Source organism: Haliotis rufescens, unplaced genomic scaffold, assembly GCF_023055435.1.
Source record: "Haliotis rufescens isolate VD_foot unplaced genomic scaffold, xgHalRufe1.0.p SCAF_7, whole genome shotgun sequence".
NCBI lineage: Eukaryota > Metazoa > Mollusca > Gastropoda > Lepetellida > Haliotidae > Haliotis > Haliotis rufescens.
In genome coordinates this window covers 4,858,817-4,876,578 of record NW_025964361.1, presented here as the reverse complement: position 1 = coordinate 4,876,578, position 17,762 = coordinate 4,858,817, and the positions used below count along the sequence as shown (strand labels likewise).

Here is a 17,762-nt window from a genome sequence, read left to right as displayed (position 1 = left end):
ATCCCTGGAGTGGTGGATAGTATATGAATGGGCCATAGCTATAGTAATGTTAAATGTTGCGACAAATGTACAAACTACCCATTTCTCTCAATCTGACTAAATTATGTTTGCGGGTGTATAGATGCACAATCTTCTATTAGACCTTTGTAAAGTGTCTTCCAGCAATACTAGATCATTTACGTTGAAGGCCTCCTTTGTGACCTTGGCCTTGATCAAAATCATTGTCGGCAAATGTTTTGCTATATATTGATTGTCCCCCTTGGTAGCGCTCTCTTTCTCAGATCTAACTTCTTAACGTCAATGGTTAATGGATATTCCGATTGTCTCCCTTGGTAACCCCGACCTTTCTATCTTCAGATCACCCTTCTGGACGGTAAACGAAGTCTCAACGTCAACATTTTCTTGAAGCAATTCAAGATGCCGAACGAAGAGATAGTTCGTCTGCTGAGAGAAGGTAGCAGTGGCAAGTTCGGAGCTGAAAAATTGAAGGGTCTGCAAAAGATTCTCCCGCCAGTTGATGAGGTACCTACAACTCTCACTCCTCTTTGCGTCTGTCCCCACTCGCTCTGTCTCTCCCATCACCTCTGTCTCTCCCTCTTCTTCTCAAAATCTATCTCTCAAGTCATCTCTCTGTCTCTCGCCCCTCCCTGTCTCACTCTCTCCCCCCCCCCCCCCCCCCCCACCCCACCCCACCCCACCCCACTCCCCCAAACACCACCTCTGTCTCTCCTCTTCATTTCTGTATCCCTTCGTAAGGACATATCGACCTGCCCATCAAATGTCGTTCAATTAAATAACAACGTACCAGGTCCATCAACCATTTGTCTTTGTTTAAACATTCATCATAACGCATTTTGTCTTTCCAGATTGAAGTCTTCCGAAGTTTCGATGGTGATAAGGAAAAGCTAGGAAATGCTGAAAAGTTTTTCGTCTGCCTCCTAGGCTTGCCAAAGTAAGTTAGACATGATGAATACACCGAGGATCATACATTTATATGTACTGAAAACCGAGGATATATCATGTCTGTGAAGCTCTCTTTGCTTAATTAAGAGACATTTCTAATTATTGATGCGTTCAACATAAACTTATTCACCAGTCTAATGGTGTGCACGACATAATCTTGTATGACAAATCGGTATTAGGCGAGATCTACCATATCTTAACCTGGAGCAGAACAATTCTGAAAATGGTCCATAATTCGTTAATCCAGAAAGACAACCGTCTGGATAAACGAGGTTTAGTTGTATCTTCCATACAACTGATTTCAAGTATGAGAACCTTCTGAAGTACTTGTGATAACCATGTAATACACTGCTATTGGGGAAGGCTATTAACACCAGCTAACCCTTCAGAACATTGTTTAATACCGTATGATAAACAATCGCTGCTCGAATAGCTTTTTGATGGGATGTTTATGATCTAGACGCCCATATATTACGGGAGCACCCGGATATGACATTGTGATCCTTCGTCCCCCAAAGCCTGGTAATAAATCCTATACCCCTACACCCCTCAGGTAGCCGGAGGGGGAGACAGGTGGACTCATGGACGGTGGGGTCATGCGGCTGGTCGAGAAGACCCTTTCATCTTTTTTTATATGTAATAGTTGTCTTGGTAATGTCATCTCAGCCTTTGCTGACCATACTTCTCGACCACTTTAACTTGTTGTTCTGCGTACTCCATATGATCTTCACAGAGGTGTAATATTGTGTGTAGTTGGGTCTATGTATCTGTACCTCCTCGGAGTTTTATGTGTCTCAGCTGTACGGGGTATTTATCATTACGTGGTGTAGGTTCGTAGCTCGAGCAGCGAGTGTATTTGATTGACAGAATCTGTTCTTGTTACAACATTATGGGGAAGCTAATTGAAATACACATATATATCAAAGTGAGCTGGATTAATGAAGCTTCTTAATGTGGCATTTATGCGTGTGCCTGTAGGCGGATGTTTTTGCCAGACGCTTAATTGTCAGCTGGACGGTGTTTAGTGTGTTTTTAACGATGATTCACAAACAATGAATATATTAATACTTCAGAAGCGACAGAAAGGTCCGATACATATAGGATTCTTTATATGCGTTGTTGAAGGTGACATCAAATGTTTAGATTCCGTTGTATTCTTGCAGCTACAAACTCCGCATCGACGGGATGCTTATTAAGGAAGAGTTTCACGCCAACATGGAATGGATAGGGCCCTCTGTGGAAGCCATCATTGCTGCCGCTAAAGGTAGGAGCCGTGATGATGATGATGATGATGATGATGTTGATGTAACAATGATGATCTTCATTTTTATTGTTGGTCTTCCTCACGAAATAAGTGAGTGAGTATAGTTTCACGCCGCTTTTAGCAACATTCCAGCAATATCACGGCGGAGGACACAGAAATGGGCTTCACACATTGTACCCATGTGGGGAATCGAACCCGGGTCGTCTTCGACGTGAAGAGCGAAAGCATATAGCTGGAATATTGCTGAGTGCGGCGTTAAACAACAAACCAACCAAACCAAACCCACTAGGCTACAAAACCGCCCCTCACGAAATGACTCAACTGCAAGCTGAACCAATGTTGTTTGAACATCTTTGGGTTGAAACAAAGGAAAATAGTTAATCCTGCACGCAAAAGTAAACTGAAAGACAAGAAAGTATACACTTTCATGAACTGGATTTGAACCAAAATTAATAAACGTTATCAAAACGTTACTGTGCTGAACACAGTCGCCGAAACACTGCAAACTTAAAGGCCACAGCTATGATATGCCTATGAAATACATCACCATTGAATTTAACCATTTTGTGTTTGTTTAACCACCCTCAAACATGGGCGTATACTTTCTTTTATTATTAGAGTTTTATTATTACCATAATTATCAACCACAGTTGTTATTAATGTTGTTGTTGATGTTAATATACTCACTTTCCTTGTGCTTAAATACATGTGGATGAAAAAAATCAGCAAAATGTTGCATTGGCCGAATTATATACTCTGATATTCAAAGAATGCGGTGAAGAGTGTTTGCCTCCGTGTATACCGTCCTGTAATTGTACGAGCTGTTAAATACGTTGTTTACACCCAAAATACCTCTTTTCAATAGTGCTGGACACCTCCCCCCCCCCCCCCCCCCCCCCCCCCCCGAAATTATCCCCTGTACTCTGATACTACCCCCTAAATCTATCCCCGCCCCACTACACAATCGTCAGTGTTGTTAGTGATGGGATTTTACAAATATATCCTGTAGTTCTTCACTCTACCCTGAAATCTATGCCGCGCACTGCCATGTCTCTGCCTGTGATATGTATGTAGATCAGCACGCCCCGCTATGATCTTGTAATTGGGGAGGAGGATTTGTATAAGTGGTTTTGAAACCCGACCCTGGGGTTGTGTTCCCCCGCGGTCAACATTTCTGGACACAGCCCCAAGTCTGGCCGTCACGCACGGACACTTAACGGTTAATTCAATCTCCCATCCAGGCCCGCTGTGCTGATGGTACGGTTACGCCATGTCGAGGCTTACATAACGTTGACATATTCCTCTGCCGCACGCGAGTGTATTATATGTATCAATATTATGAAGAGTTCAGTTTCTGGTAAAGTAAACAGGGATTGTTTTGACAGGTTGATATATCCCCGTGTTATATTCCCCCATCCCTCATCTCTGCCCGCTCGCCCCCCTCCCCTCCCCCCTCACCATCGCCCCCATCGGCTCACATCACTGCCGCCCTACCCAATCTCTATTTCCACCCACTTCTCTGCTCCCCCGACCCCTCCCTGATGCCCCCCCCCCCCCCCCCACCTCTGCAACCCCATCCCCCTCTCTGATACCGAACCCAAATCTGTACTCCCCCAACTCTCTGCTACCCCACCCCGATATGTGCTCCCCCAACCCTATCTCTGCCCCCCCCCCTCACCAATCTGTGCTCCCCCCTCATTCCCATCTCTGCATCCCCATCCAAACATGTGCTACCCCAATCCAAACTCTGCTCTCCCCCTGCCCCTACACCATCTCTCTATCCCACATTAATCTGTGCTCGCCCCAACCCAATCTCTGCTCTCCCATGTCCCTCTCTGCCCAACCCCCCAACCCCTCTGCCCCACAACAATCTATGCCCCCCCCCCCCCCCCCCCCCCCCCCCCCTCCTCCCTAATCCCCACCTCTGCAGCCCAAACCCAACCATCACTTTATTACGTACCTAAAGCATGTTACATAGTCAAACATCAGGACCCCTGTCATCGGAAATGTTCAACAACCGGTTATCTAAATAAGCCCCAATACTTACACAAATACCTATAGTCGAGCGTAACACTCGACTGAACATCTCCAGCCCTAATGATATGATTACGGGGTTTCAGATGTAGAGAATGTTGCCAGGAAGCATTATGAAGGCACATGCAATTTTCTGCAAAGTTAGATCAGTGATTAGGTGATCGCTGTGGTTGTTACTGTGTAAATGACCCTAAGACCACGTGTATGTGGACTATGAACGAATTTCACCTCCTTTCGGAGTTGTATTACAATATGCACCGAGAGACCGCACCCTTTACAGAGCTTCTGAAACTACCCTCAGCGATTTGAAAAGATTACTTTCAACACGAATTTTCTGCTGTTTACAGTTGTATGTGCGGGAGTCGTGTTTGGACGCTATATATTAGGTTTTATCGCAAGAGGATCAGATCCCTTGTTGTCGTGATGTTTAGTAAAACAAGACGGGCGTCCGGATATTGTTAATGTCAATCAAGTATATAAACGCACATTACAATGAATTAAGCTAATCACCTTTCTTTGTATATTTCAGAGATCAAAGAGAGCCGGTCCCTTCGTGAGCTGATTTACCTGGTGTTGATAGCTGGAAATTACCTGAACGCTGTAAGTCGACCGCCGTAACCGAGTCATCACACTAGCGTTTACTAAACCCGCGTTATGTGGGCCGTACAGCGTTGTTCAGGGAAAGTTAACAAACTAACTAACAAAGAGACACGACCTTCAGTTAGATTTGTAAACAGAGAGGTTAATTTCTCACAAGCAATACCGCGTTGCAACCTCCTCTCACACAAGTTGTCACAGAATCACGTAATGTGTAATCGCTGTTGCTGAAGTTCAAAATACAGCGAACCTCGTTAATCCGAGCCTCGATAATCCGAAAACCTGTTCATCTGGTCGATATTGTATGGGGTTATTTAAATATGCAGATTTGATAACCCGGACGTTTACTGCGGAACGGTAGTGTCCGGATAAGCGCGGTTTAACTGTACATCACTGAATGCACATGCTAATTTACAATGACAGTGCAGAAAGAATGCTCATCTTCCCACTAAATTATTCTGACAGGCTCATCATGCATTTAACTATCACCATACAAAGAGCAGAATAGGTATTGAAGGAATAGGAAGATATGTAATTATCGTCTTTCATTTTTCATAATTATAATAAAAAGAGACGCTGTAAATTTAATCCTTTTATTGAGAAGAGATTATAGGACCGTGAGTAATACCTGCTTCAGACTTCTTGAAGGTTGTGTTATATATTTTAATTGAACATAATTATCTCCTTTCAGGGTAATTATGCCGGCAATGCTGCAGGGTTTAAGCTGTCATCACTGCTGAAGCTCACCGAGATCAGAGCCAACAAACCTCGGATGAATCTACTCCACTATGTAGCACAGGTGAGCTTAATGTCTACCGTGGTTTCATTAAATAAAATTTATCAGTGACATAGATCAACGAATCCTGTACATTGTTGAAAAAAAGTAAAGCAATGTGTCATTGTTCTGTGATGTATGACATATCGAGGGCAACGTGGTAGTTTCCCAGACATAGAACAGTAGCAAATTTAAATACCACCACACATCCATGCCTGTAACTGGGATGACACTAGGTGTTGCGTAAAGGCGACACAGCTAAATTGTAAAAATATTTTATATATGGGGCATTGAGAAAATTGTTTCATTTGTTAATTTATATTCTCATTACCAGGAAGCGGAAGAGAAGAACCCAAAGCTTCTGAACTTCCCCGAGGAGATGACTTTCTTGAAGGATGCTTCCAAGTAAGTTTTTATTGTAATTTGCATAATAATAATAATAATTTATGCATTTGTATAGCGCAGCATTCACTGTGCATAAGTGCTCTGTGCGCTATAATAATCCTTTAATGTCCTATAACATTAATATGCTCTCTGTGTTGTGTTAGATCAACCACACAGCTTGGGCACGCCAGAAACCTATGATTGTGGGTTCGAATCCCGGTACGCCCGATTATGTTTTTAGGTTTGTCGGCACCATACCCGTGCCCGTGGGTTTCACCGAAGTGGTAAACGTCTGAGACCTGCATCACTTCGGGCTTTCCTCCCACATTAAGCTGACACGCCGTGATATAACTGGAAAACTGTTAAAAGCGGTGTTAAACCCAACTCACTCATTCACTCATTGCCTTTAAAGACCTCTACTTCAGAGGACCGTTTCACAAAGCGATCTTAGCGTTAAGGCTATCCTAAATCTATGTTATAGTATTGGAGATAGGACAGCCGTGGCGCTGATTTGGCTTTGTGAAACGCCCCTGGTTCATTCTTTTGAAGAGACAGGAAGGCAATATAAAGAACTGTTTCAGACCAAACCACCCCTATGCATTGTTAGATAAGGTTTGTGAGCACAATCACGTATCTAATACGTGAATGCATTTCTTCACGTGTTGGCTGTGTGTCACAGCGCAGGAAAGTGCAGTTGTTATGAAATAACGTTGAGGGTAAACAAGGCGAAGTGTGATACCCTCTTTGATCCAGGTTATGTCTTGTAGAATACAATACCTCTGATATTTCATTGTGAACCGAACCAGACCCAGTGGAGACACACTACCTGCTCTGTGTAGAGTTTACTGGAATGTTGTGGTGTCGCTGCTCACTCCGCACGTCGTCACAGCATTCCTACACTCATCGACATCGGGGGTAGCGTTAGGGCGGGTCAAGAGGAACAGACTGTCACACAGGTTTGATGTTATGACCTGTCGCAGAGGCAACATGGGGCTCCATCATGACATGACCTGACCCGCAGTATCAATGGTACATGCACAGAGTGCATTCGGGTCCTTTTATACGCTTGATGTTATTCATTCCGAGAGTGCAGCCAGCGAATCCATTAACATACACAAAACCACGCACTTCAAGACCATAATAAATACTCAGCAGTAGATGACCTTTAAGTCAATGTGTTGTTCAGGAACAGACTGCATTCCGCTACGGACGTACGTTCGTTAAAGAGGTTTTTAACATCGCCTGTGTGGGATCCTCTCTTAGTAGTCACGAGTATTGCACTTTAAAAGGAGGTGTCAGTGTCGAACGAATGATTGGGTAGCATAGCTCTTGGTCGGTTCTATCCAAGGGATATTACCCATTGTCCATCGCTGGCGCCCCTGTGATGCTTGTGCAATAGTGTAATTAAAATCCTCAGTCTGTCAGCAGCATACCGTGATCGTTTTCAGGTGGTACAACTTGTGCCACTTGAGGTGTGTCTCTGGGTTTAAGCTGAGCGCCGTGGTTTAACTAGAATAGTGTTCAAGTGGCATTAAAGTCAATTTACTCACACACTTGCGATGGTATTGAAACGGTCGTCTCTACATCTGTTCTGGGCTATGATGTAAACCAGGTGCGTGGTAGCTTGAGTTGTTGATGCAGGGTAGTCGCAATAATGATATCACTTTTCTCTCTTACAGCACCGCTATGGACAGTCTAATGTCCGACATCAACGGCATCACTAACAAGGTCAAGGACATATCTGACCAGATCAGCAAGACTGGCGATGACTTCAAATCCCAAATGGCGTCTTTCCTGATGGTGAGTTTATTTGTGTGGATCACAAACCCAGAAATCAGTTAGTTAAACGAAATGGAGTCTTATGTTTGTTGCAGATGTGGTGAATTGATGTTTGGGATTGTAATGCCAATATACTAGATTGTAATGGTGTAGGGTAGCCCAGGGGTTAAAGCGTTCGCTCGTCACTGAAACGACCAAGGTTCGATTACCTCATTGGTACACAGTATGAACCCAATCCTTGTCCCTTCTCCCATGACTATATCACAAAACGCGGCTTAAACCCTACCCTCTTCAGATCATAGATATGTTCATCCCGCTTCTTCAAATCATACTAATGATACTCCGCATACGTATTCCGACCTTTGGTCTGATGGCTTACCCAGCGTGTAATTTGGAGGCTGGCCATGTCAAACTGTTACAGTTCTCCTCCCATGCCCATGTTGGTGCTTGGCGTGTTCCAGTACGTTATTACACGGGTGTGTTTACCCAGGCCAGGGGCGAGATATGTGATACACAGCTATAATGCCCGAGCGGTTATGGGATACAGTTATGTCATCAGATACCGTGAGAAAAAGCGAGACTATTTTGACGTTATGGCCACCACGCACAGAATTCACTTACCACGATAATTGTTTGGTGGTTAGAGTGGGATTTCGAGTAAACTTCAGCGTTTGATATTTGACAGTTTGTGAAAACAGCAGAGGCCATGTATGTTATGTGTGAGTCAACATTGGAACATCGGTAATACCAACGTACACATCCCCTGAGTGGTGTATGTGTTAGTGTATGTATATATTTTGGACAGTTGATACTCTATAACTGTTCTTCAGGTCAATGTGAATATTTTCAACGTTGTAAGTAGAAAGGATGGACAAGATCTGAAAAAAGTTCTCATTGAAATGAATTTTTTAACATCCTACCATCGGAAACGATCAGCCTACTGCCTCAATCGCGGACAGTTATTGACACTGAGGAGTTATGTGAACATCTTCCTAAATTTTAGGTGCGTTCGGGTAGCCTAGCGGTTTATGCGTTCGCTCGTCACGCCGAAGACCCGGGTTCGATTCCCGACATGGGTACAATGTGTGAAGCCCTTTTCTGGTTCTCCCCCGCCGTGATATTGCTGGAATATTGCTAAAAGCGGCGTAAAACCATACTCATTCACTCACTCCTAAGTTTTAAGAAGATCAGATGAAGACTTTCTCAATAGGAGCCTGTTGAATTAGTTTTGTATCAACAAACACAATGGTGGTCAATGTTTTAATTGTTTTGCAGGATTTTTTCAAATGAGCGAATATTCATGTAAGATGCTATTAGTGTTATGTAATGGTATCCAAGCAACTAATCATATGTCGTCATATTCCAGGAAGCAAATGAGGAGGTGCTGGAGCTGCAGGAAGACTTGAAGGACATTGATGCCCTCCGTCTGGAGTTGGCCGACTTCTTCTGTGAAGACGCAGGAAGCTTCAAACTAGAAGACAGCTTCAAGACTCTGCAGATATTCAGAGATAGGTTCAAGAAGGCTATCGAGGTGAGAGTCCGAGGTTGATGGTGATTTATATATGGATACATTGATAGTGATTGATTTACATTTCAAAGTAACTCGTAATATGGATCGGGTGATCAGACTCAGTGACTTGCATTAGTTGTAACCTGAGGGGTATGGTGCCTGTCGTAATATTAATCACTGGTTTGTCTGGCTCAGTCATTTGTATAGATGAAATATTGCAGAGTGCTTTTGTTTTTGTGGGGAGGGGATAAATTAAGAAATGTATTGAGACAATATTGATATGTATTGGCTAACAGTATCAATTTAAATCCAAGTGACTACAACATCAGTGAAATCAAATATTAGTGTTTGATATATGATACTATGATCATCGTCACATATCTAATGTATTATATCTGTTTGCAGGAGAACAGGTCGCGACGTATACAGGAGGAGAAGGCTGAAGCCAGGAGAAAGCTGAAGGAGTCGGAGAACTCCAAGAAACTTGCTGAAAAACAAGGTCAGTGTTGGTCATGTCGTGTCATGCACGAGTGTTTATGCAACGAATATTTACATAATTACAGTTACAGTTATACACTGAACGTTGGAATACACTATCGAGCAGAAGAAAGTATACTTTCATGTTTGATGGTGGCTAACAATTAAACAAAAAAAGAGAAATGGTTATTTGACGGTGATGTATTTTGGACTTGTACACTTATCTTGAAGTTTACAGTATTTCGTCGACTGCTTTCAGCCTAGTAACGTTTTATTAACATTTGTAATTTTTGTGTCAAATTTCATTTTTAAGTGTATAGTTTCTTTTGCCCGGTTTAGTTCTGACAATGTTTTTATTTTTTTATGTCATCTTACAAATGATCTGGCCTTTTGGGTGAACTATTCCTTATATACTGTATTATATAATTCTAAGACATATCTTTTTCTCTTGCAGGTGAAGGTTTGAAGGAACCAGGAGATATGTCGATGGACCGAAGTTCCCCAACTAGTCCAGAGAACGGTTCCATTGTGGATATGCTGTTGGCTGATGTGAGGTCCGGGGTGACCAACAACAAGTTCAGTGATGGAAGCTTCAGCGTGAAGAAGGTTCAAAAGGTGAACCTGGACCTTGCTAGTGGCCTAATCAGTGGGCTTGGAGATGCTGCTGCGGTGGCTGACAATCCATTTGTTCGGAATGGGACTGGGAGGAGGAGCACGAGGAGAAGCATGAGGAAGTCTGAGAAGCTGGAGGACAAGAGTCTGGACACAACGGACACTGAAAGTACCTGTAGTAGCCTTGAGGATGCCATTCCTGACATCCAAAAAAACAGATCCAGGAAGAGCTATGCCACTGAGGATGACGCTTCTCTCATAGAATTCCTGAACGATAATGTTGGTGAGGATAAGAAAGGACCAGATCTTTCGTTTGATCGGTATGGTAGCTTAAGGCGGAAGAGGAAGGATAGAAAAGGATTGTTGGACATAATAGACAGGGAAAGAGCACCTTCTCCTCGAGTGACAGATCAGCAGAGTCGTGCTTCACCAGATCCTAATTCTGGGAAAGAGATGAAGGTGGCATCCGCTGATCGCTCTTCTGAATCATCACTAGATGATGCTCCAGTGCGTCCATTTAGAAGGACACGCAGCATGTACGACAAGACGACATCAAGGCGTTATGGCAGCGATAGTGACAGTGTTGCATCTTCCTCATCAGTAAAAGCTGACGACGATGAGAAGGATGACGTTCTTGAGAGGGTTAAACGAAAATTGTACTCAAAAGGTAAAAGTGACGGCCCTGAAGCAACTAAAACGCCTCCTCCATCAGATGATGTTGAAAAGAGGGTGAGGAAGCTTCCAGACACTCCCAAGAAGCTTGATATTCCAATAAATTCTGGGCCAGATTCTCCCAAATCAGCTAATAGGTGGAGGGTTAATATTTCTGGTGCCGAATCTCCTCGAGCTCTCCAGACCATTGATGAAAAATCCAAACTTGAGACTCCTGTGATCGGTGTGGGTAAAGATACCAGCATCAACGGAGATACTAGTTCTGATATTATTGGACTTGAAAATAATAATAATAATACTGACTCAAATCAGAAAATCGTGAAAAGCCGCGAAAGACTTTTTAAGCGTTTCCAGAGCAGTTTAGATCCTGCTGAATTAGACATATTCTTAAAGTCTTTCAAAGAGAATGAGAAAAGATCTCGTGATGATTCTGATTTAACTTCTGGGAAATTGTCTATCCGTGCTCAGATCAGTCAGAAAATGGGCACAGATATCGATCATGTTTTGAAGAAGATTGAAGACACTGACCGAACTATAGACAGTGTTGGTGTTTCCCGGCCGATGCAAAAGAGGCCTGTAAGTGCTGGACCTGAACTTATGTCGAAAGAAAGTGACAGGTCTTCCACTCCCAATTCTGAAATCGTTCTCAAAGCCAAAAGAGAAACTCGAAAGAAACGGGCTCATGTTTCTCTCGATGAAGTACAGAGTGCCTTAAAACAGAAGATGCCAGAGCCAGATACAAAGCCACATTCATCAACAGAAGGGCCAGATCCTTCCAAAAGTCCTATCATTCCCCCCAGAAGGAAGTCCACCGGAGAAGCTGATGACAGCAAGGTGAGCCCCGACAGAGAAAAGTCTGGGAAGCTGACTGGGAAGCAAAAGTTCAATAGAGACCGGTTCGGTTCAAAGAAAGCTGAAAGTGATTCAGTCAGTAGCAGATGCAAGAGCAATGTGGAGAAGGATTCAGTGGACAAGGCCCTCAAGGAGCTGGAAGTGGGGATGAGCCGGTCTAAAAGCTATGATGAATCTGTGGCAAGGAACGCGATGAATGAAAAGGATGAGTTTACGATGAGAAATAGTGGTAGTGCCCCTGATACCACTGACGAGAAACGTGCAATACTCAGAGGGAGTGCTAGTCGACTGTCTATGGATCCTCGTCGGCATGGTGTGTATGTTCCTAGCGATGACAGTGACAATGAAATGATGAAAATACCAGAACGACGTCCTTCATCCGCTAAGAGCGACAGCCCGAAAAGTCAGAGTCGTCTCTCAATCAAATCTACCAACACTTCCACTGAAACTCTGCAAGCTGAAAACCTAAGTGATGGTGACTCCTCCCCAGAACAGAGGAGAAGAAGTGTGGGTCTGGAAGAAAAGACCCAAAGAGTTTCCCCGATACGTCAAGGTAACTCAGAGACAGATTACAACTCAAGTGTCGAGCAGTCTGTAGCTCGTCTTAACGTTAGGAATCGCCAGTTCGATGATGACGATGAAAGTCCTTTATTAGCCATTACCAAATGGCGTCAGAAGCGAAACGATAAGAGAAGGATCAGTGGTTATGAAAATGTCGCTGACCATGAGGGACATCTAATGCCTCATAATCGTTTACATCATGACCACGACCAGGATCTCAAGACCGAAGTTGGTTCAAGAAGCAGCTATGCCAGTAGTTACGCCAGTAGCAATGAACGTGACGAAGGCTTTGAAAGCATGTCAGGAACTGTCTCACAAAGAACGTCTCTTAGTAGCAATGTAGACTCTGAATTCCTAAGCACACCGATTCTCTCAAGGAAAGCCGACTCCTACCGATACAGGCCTGCCAACAGCGACCTAATAGCCAATGTAGCCCTACCTGAAGAGGACAGTCGCAAGCAGAGGACGGAGAGCTGGACTGCGTCCGTCATGGCCAGCAGTCAAGGACAGAACAGCAAGAACTCCTCTCTGGATTCATCGGTAGACTATTCAGCAACATCTCCAGATAGTGGTCATGGCACTTCAAAGGAAGATGTCTGGAGTGATAAAGAGTCTAAATTGGCCAGCAAAACAACAACAACAACAACAACAACACCGAAAAGAGCAGCTTCTCCAAAGACCTCCAGACCATCTACGCCTAAAGATACACCTAAGTCCCAAACAAAGGCAAAGACGGGTCGCTCAGTTCCTGGTTTCATGAAAGGCACAGCTAGCGCCTCGGCTAGAGTTAGAGCAGATTCCACTGGCACTGATAGCGGCAGGGCTTCACCATCGCCTAGTCCCCTCAGTCGCAATATCTCTGCACGAGCATCGATGCGGGCAGAAGCAGCTACACGTGCATCTGCTTCCGCATCCTTTACCAGAAATACAGCGGCAAGGACCTCCATCCGTGGGACAAAGTCTCGTGCCTCCACCGGCTCCCCTGTTACAAATCTGAACAAATCTAAGGTGGGAGGTTCCAACACAAGCTTGTCTTCATCGACCTCTACAGCCAGTTCCCCAACAAAGACCAGGCTGAACAACACATTGTCTCCATCCTCCCGACCCACAACCCCAGCAGCTAGCTCCAGACCTACTACTCCTTCCACTCTCAACAGGACCCAGTCTATGAGGGTCTCGTCGTCGAAGAGGAGTTCTTTATTGGGGCCAACCTCAGCTGAACCCAAGAGAAGCTCAACTCCCGTGACATCTGAAGGAAAGAAGAAACCCTCCTTCATGTCACCTACTGCTTCATCCAAGGCGCAGAAAAGCACAGACTCCGCCTCACCATCCGTTCCTCCCAGGACCAAAAGACACGCCCCTCCACCTCCATCAGCATCATCGGGGCGGGCCATGTCTCCAGCAACAACTTCACCCCTCTCTCGGACCTCCAGTCTGAGGCTCCCGTCTTCCAGGTCGTCCACGCCCAAGCCATCTCACACTGAAACTCCGGTGACAAATAGGGAGAAGACCCAATCGGAGAAGAAAGGAAGACCTTTCCTCAACAAAATCGGAGGTGTGAAAAAGTCTGAATCTCCAGACAAAAATAACATGAACAATTCTCTTTCGACTGTAACGGAAACCGATTCAGAAGGAAGTTCTATGGACAAATCCCCGTCCTTCTTGAAAAGAATGGGACTCAATAAACCGAAGGAGCGCCTCTCCATGAGAGGAACGTCCTCCACAAAAACAGATTCCCCTGAAAAGGCGTCAGTACGAAGGAAAGCCGTGAAATAAGGCTTAAATAATGACTGAGAGACTTCCCCTGACGTCAGATCCTGGCGCATATTATTTATGTGATAACTGCGGCTGTGTACTCGAGTCTACAACTGATGGACTCTAGAGATTGGGCTGGCCCAGTTCCTATTGGTCTCAATGTTTCTCGTGGTCTCACACCATACATGGCGAGGTGGCGTGTCATTGGTGGAGCAATGTCACTTGATTCTGTGATAAGAGAAGTTGAACCAGTGCGTGACATGCGCGTGACGTTGGTGGTCCTAGCCGCAAGTGCGACGGACACACAGACAGACTAACAGAGGGACGAGACAGGACGAGAGGTGGGACGAGAGGTGGGAGGGTGACCTAGCCACCGGTTCCATACCCGGTGCTAAAAAATTATATAGTCCTTCGCAGAGCCCTTATGTCTCGGCTAATGTATTCAATTAGCAAAATATGTAAATAGTGTACATTGAGTTGATAGAGAACACGACTTGACACAATGCAACGAAATTCTTCCAGCTGATGACAGCACGTGCTTCTTGCCACGGAAACGACAACGTGCACGACGGGTGTTGTAGTAGCGTAGATCTGCGACGATACGACGACGACATCCGAGGTTGATAAACGGGTACAAAACGGAACGCCGCATTTATTTATGTCTGATAAACATTGAAAACTACAGTAGATATAGCGTGTGCTTACCGACGCCGCCTGATGCGAGAGTTCTTATACAGAAGTTCAAATTACCTCGACAGTGACACTATGACCCATAATGAATGCATTTGATAGATGAAGAAAATGACTTCCTGATGTACTTGATATTAGTGTGATGAACATTTATAGGTATCGTCTTTTCATTCAGAAATGTAAGTTGTATGGCTTGGATGGTGCAAATACGGAATAAGTTAACCAACATGCCTTATTATGCCTGCTTACAAACGTCCAATGACGTATTCCACAATAGTGCCTTAAAATAATCCTACAATCATAGCGTGAGTAAACAACTCATAAGTCTTTCAAAATGTCATCATATGTCGCATACATATATATCTAGATGTATATTATTTAATTTCATACAATGTACAAATATGACTATGCATGTTTTGTGCCTATATCAGTTATCAGTGGAAATTGTATATTTCTTACTGCGACTTTCGTTGGTGTAAACTTGAGTGGCAGCTCGTCATTGGATAGTTTTGATACAGATGAGGACTCCTTGTAACTTGTATATTCCAAAGTGCTGAACATGGAGTCACGTCCGACCCTGCGTGTGTTGCGGCGCGTTATTAGTTGTATACTGTCATCTTCCCGAGGCAAGGGAGTTAACTGACTATAAAGGTCCAGTTTCAACCCTTGCCGAACTAGGCTGGTATTATGGACTTACATTTTGGCTGGATTAACGAGGCTATGCATAGTCCAATCAAAATCGTGCAACGAAATCGAAACCCGGTCAGTAAATTGTCGTGTAGATTTCGGTCGATTGCAGGATTTGAAAAGCATGTACACCGCCAACTCGTTGTCAACAAATATTTTCAAAATCTTTTAATGTTTCTAATCAAGGTGTTCATCAATTTTTGATGCACTTCGCGATGTTACACCCGTTTTATTACACTATAAAACTTGATTATCGATCAGATCGTCTTGACTGGACGCCGCCATTTTGTTTGATAGAAATGCAAGTGATACGAGAGGTGGAATCTGATTGGTCCATTGGAGAGGCCCAGAAGGTCCATGACTCGTAATAAAAGCCTAGTTCGGCAAGGGTGGAAACTGGACTTTTACAGTCAGTTAACTCCCTTGCTTCAGGAAGATGTATACTGTAGATAGAGGAAGAGACGACTCACTTATATTCCTTGTTTAATACTGAGCACACATCGCGATGTGGACATCCACAACCTGTATCATATGTTGTTATATTTTGTTAATAAACCAATCCCTTCATCTGAAAATAAAATATTTGTTGTTTTTCCATAGCGAATATTTTGAACTACCGGAAGCAGAAATAGATTTATTCGATGGGATCTGTTTGAGGTTACAGTTGTTGGGATCAGTTTGAGATAACAATTGATGGGATAGATCTGGGGTCACAATTGAGAGATTTATTAAGGTCACACTGTAGGGAATCTCACACTTGATGGGATCTGTTTAAGGAACAGTTGTTATTTTGTTGCGGAACAATTGGAGAGATCTACTTGAGGTCCAATTAAGGGAATCTATCTGAGGTCACACTTGGTGGTACCCATTTATGGAACAATTGTTGGGATATTGTTAAGGAACAATTGATGGGATCTAATTGAGGTCTAATTGATGGCATATGTTTGAGGTCACATTTGATGGGACATATTTGAAACCACAATTGAGAATTATATATTCCTTTGTCTCGGAACGAACGCAATCTGAAGGATCGATCACATCCCGCTAATCCGGAACCCTAACGTTGTAGGCAATGGTTGTCTGGAATGTTTGTTTGTTTGTATTTAACGTCGATCTCAACAATATTCCAGCTATATCTCGACGGTCTGTAAATATTCGACTCTGGACCAGACAATCCAGTAACTTACATCATGCGCATCGATCTATGCAATTGGGATGACATGCATCAACCAAGTCAGCGAGCCTGACCACCCGATCCCGTTAGTCGCCTCTTACGACAAGCATGGTATGCTGAAGACCTATTCTAACCCAAATCTACACGGGAGTGTTTAGAATGTATTTGGACACACAGTTTCTACAATACTGAGTACCCTATAATCCGGACTTTTGACTGGTTCCGGCTGAACGGGAATCCGTAGTATGCTGGAACAATAGAAACGATGTTTAAATTAAAATGTTGTTTATATAATGACGTTAAGTCATGGAACCTGGATCACACAGCGGTCTTAGCGCTACGACTATGAGATGTAAGATCCCTTTTTGAAACATAACCCAGAAAACGTCCTGACCTATGTCACGTGGTTCTGTAACGGCATCATCTGCGACAACAGTCGATGACATCCTCAGATCTGTAACGGTACTTCTAAGCTTTCAATACCCAAGCAGATTTACCCAGAGGTTATCTTATAAGGAAAGCGTTTCGTTTCTAATGTTCTTCAGTATATTAGGTACATATAAATGAAAGATCAACAGGCAAAATACATCTTCAACGAGAATTCTGAAGTACTGTAATGGGTCAAAAGATGATCTCGCACTTCAGAAAGTAGGGTCGTATCAGTACCACGCCCTACACGCTGGGCCGGAAGGTTCTTAAACGAAGCCAATTGTGTCAAGATTTAGTACACGTGCTCCAAATACTATAACAAAGTCATTATAAACTGTTTCATCTTTTAAACTGATTGTCAAAGGAGGAACACACACCTGGTGGCTAAATATGAAAAAAAGAAATGGTTATTCGATGGGGATGTATTTGATATGAGTATCATAGTTTCGTTTTGGACCTCAAGTTTGCAATGTTTGGGTGACTGTTTAAAGCCTAGTAACGTTTCAATAACGTTTGTAATTTGTTTTCAAGTGTATACTATCTTTTG

At 43.6% G+C, this 17,762-nt stretch overlaps 1 protein-coding gene across 1 annotated transcript in view; it reads left to right on the top strand.

Annotated features, from left to right (window-relative positions):
• The window catches only part of LOC124149612 (biorientation of chromosomes in cell division protein 1-like 1), a 59,771-nt gene extending 43,579 nt beyond the window's left edge, over positions 1-16,192 (top strand). Inside the window, exons 7-16 of the mRNA XM_046521314.2 lie at positions 358-522; positions 867-952; positions 2,127-2,227; positions 4,791-4,861; positions 5,550-5,657; positions 5,968-6,038; positions 7,697-7,817; positions 9,163-9,327; positions 9,712-9,805; positions 10,238-16,192. Coding sequence (XP_046377270.2) covers positions 358-522; positions 867-952; positions 2,127-2,227; positions 4,791-4,861; positions 5,550-5,657; positions 5,968-6,038; positions 7,697-7,817; positions 9,163-9,327; positions 9,712-9,805; positions 10,238-14,256 — 5,001 coding nt within the window. The 3' untranslated portion in view covers positions 14,257-16,192. The remainder of the gene's footprint in view (positions 1-357; positions 523-866; positions 953-2,126; positions 2,228-4,790; positions 4,862-5,549; positions 5,658-5,967; positions 6,039-7,696; positions 7,818-9,162; positions 9,328-9,711; positions 9,806-10,237) is intronic.
• The last annotated feature ends 1,570 nt before the right edge of the window (positions 16,193-17,762 follow it).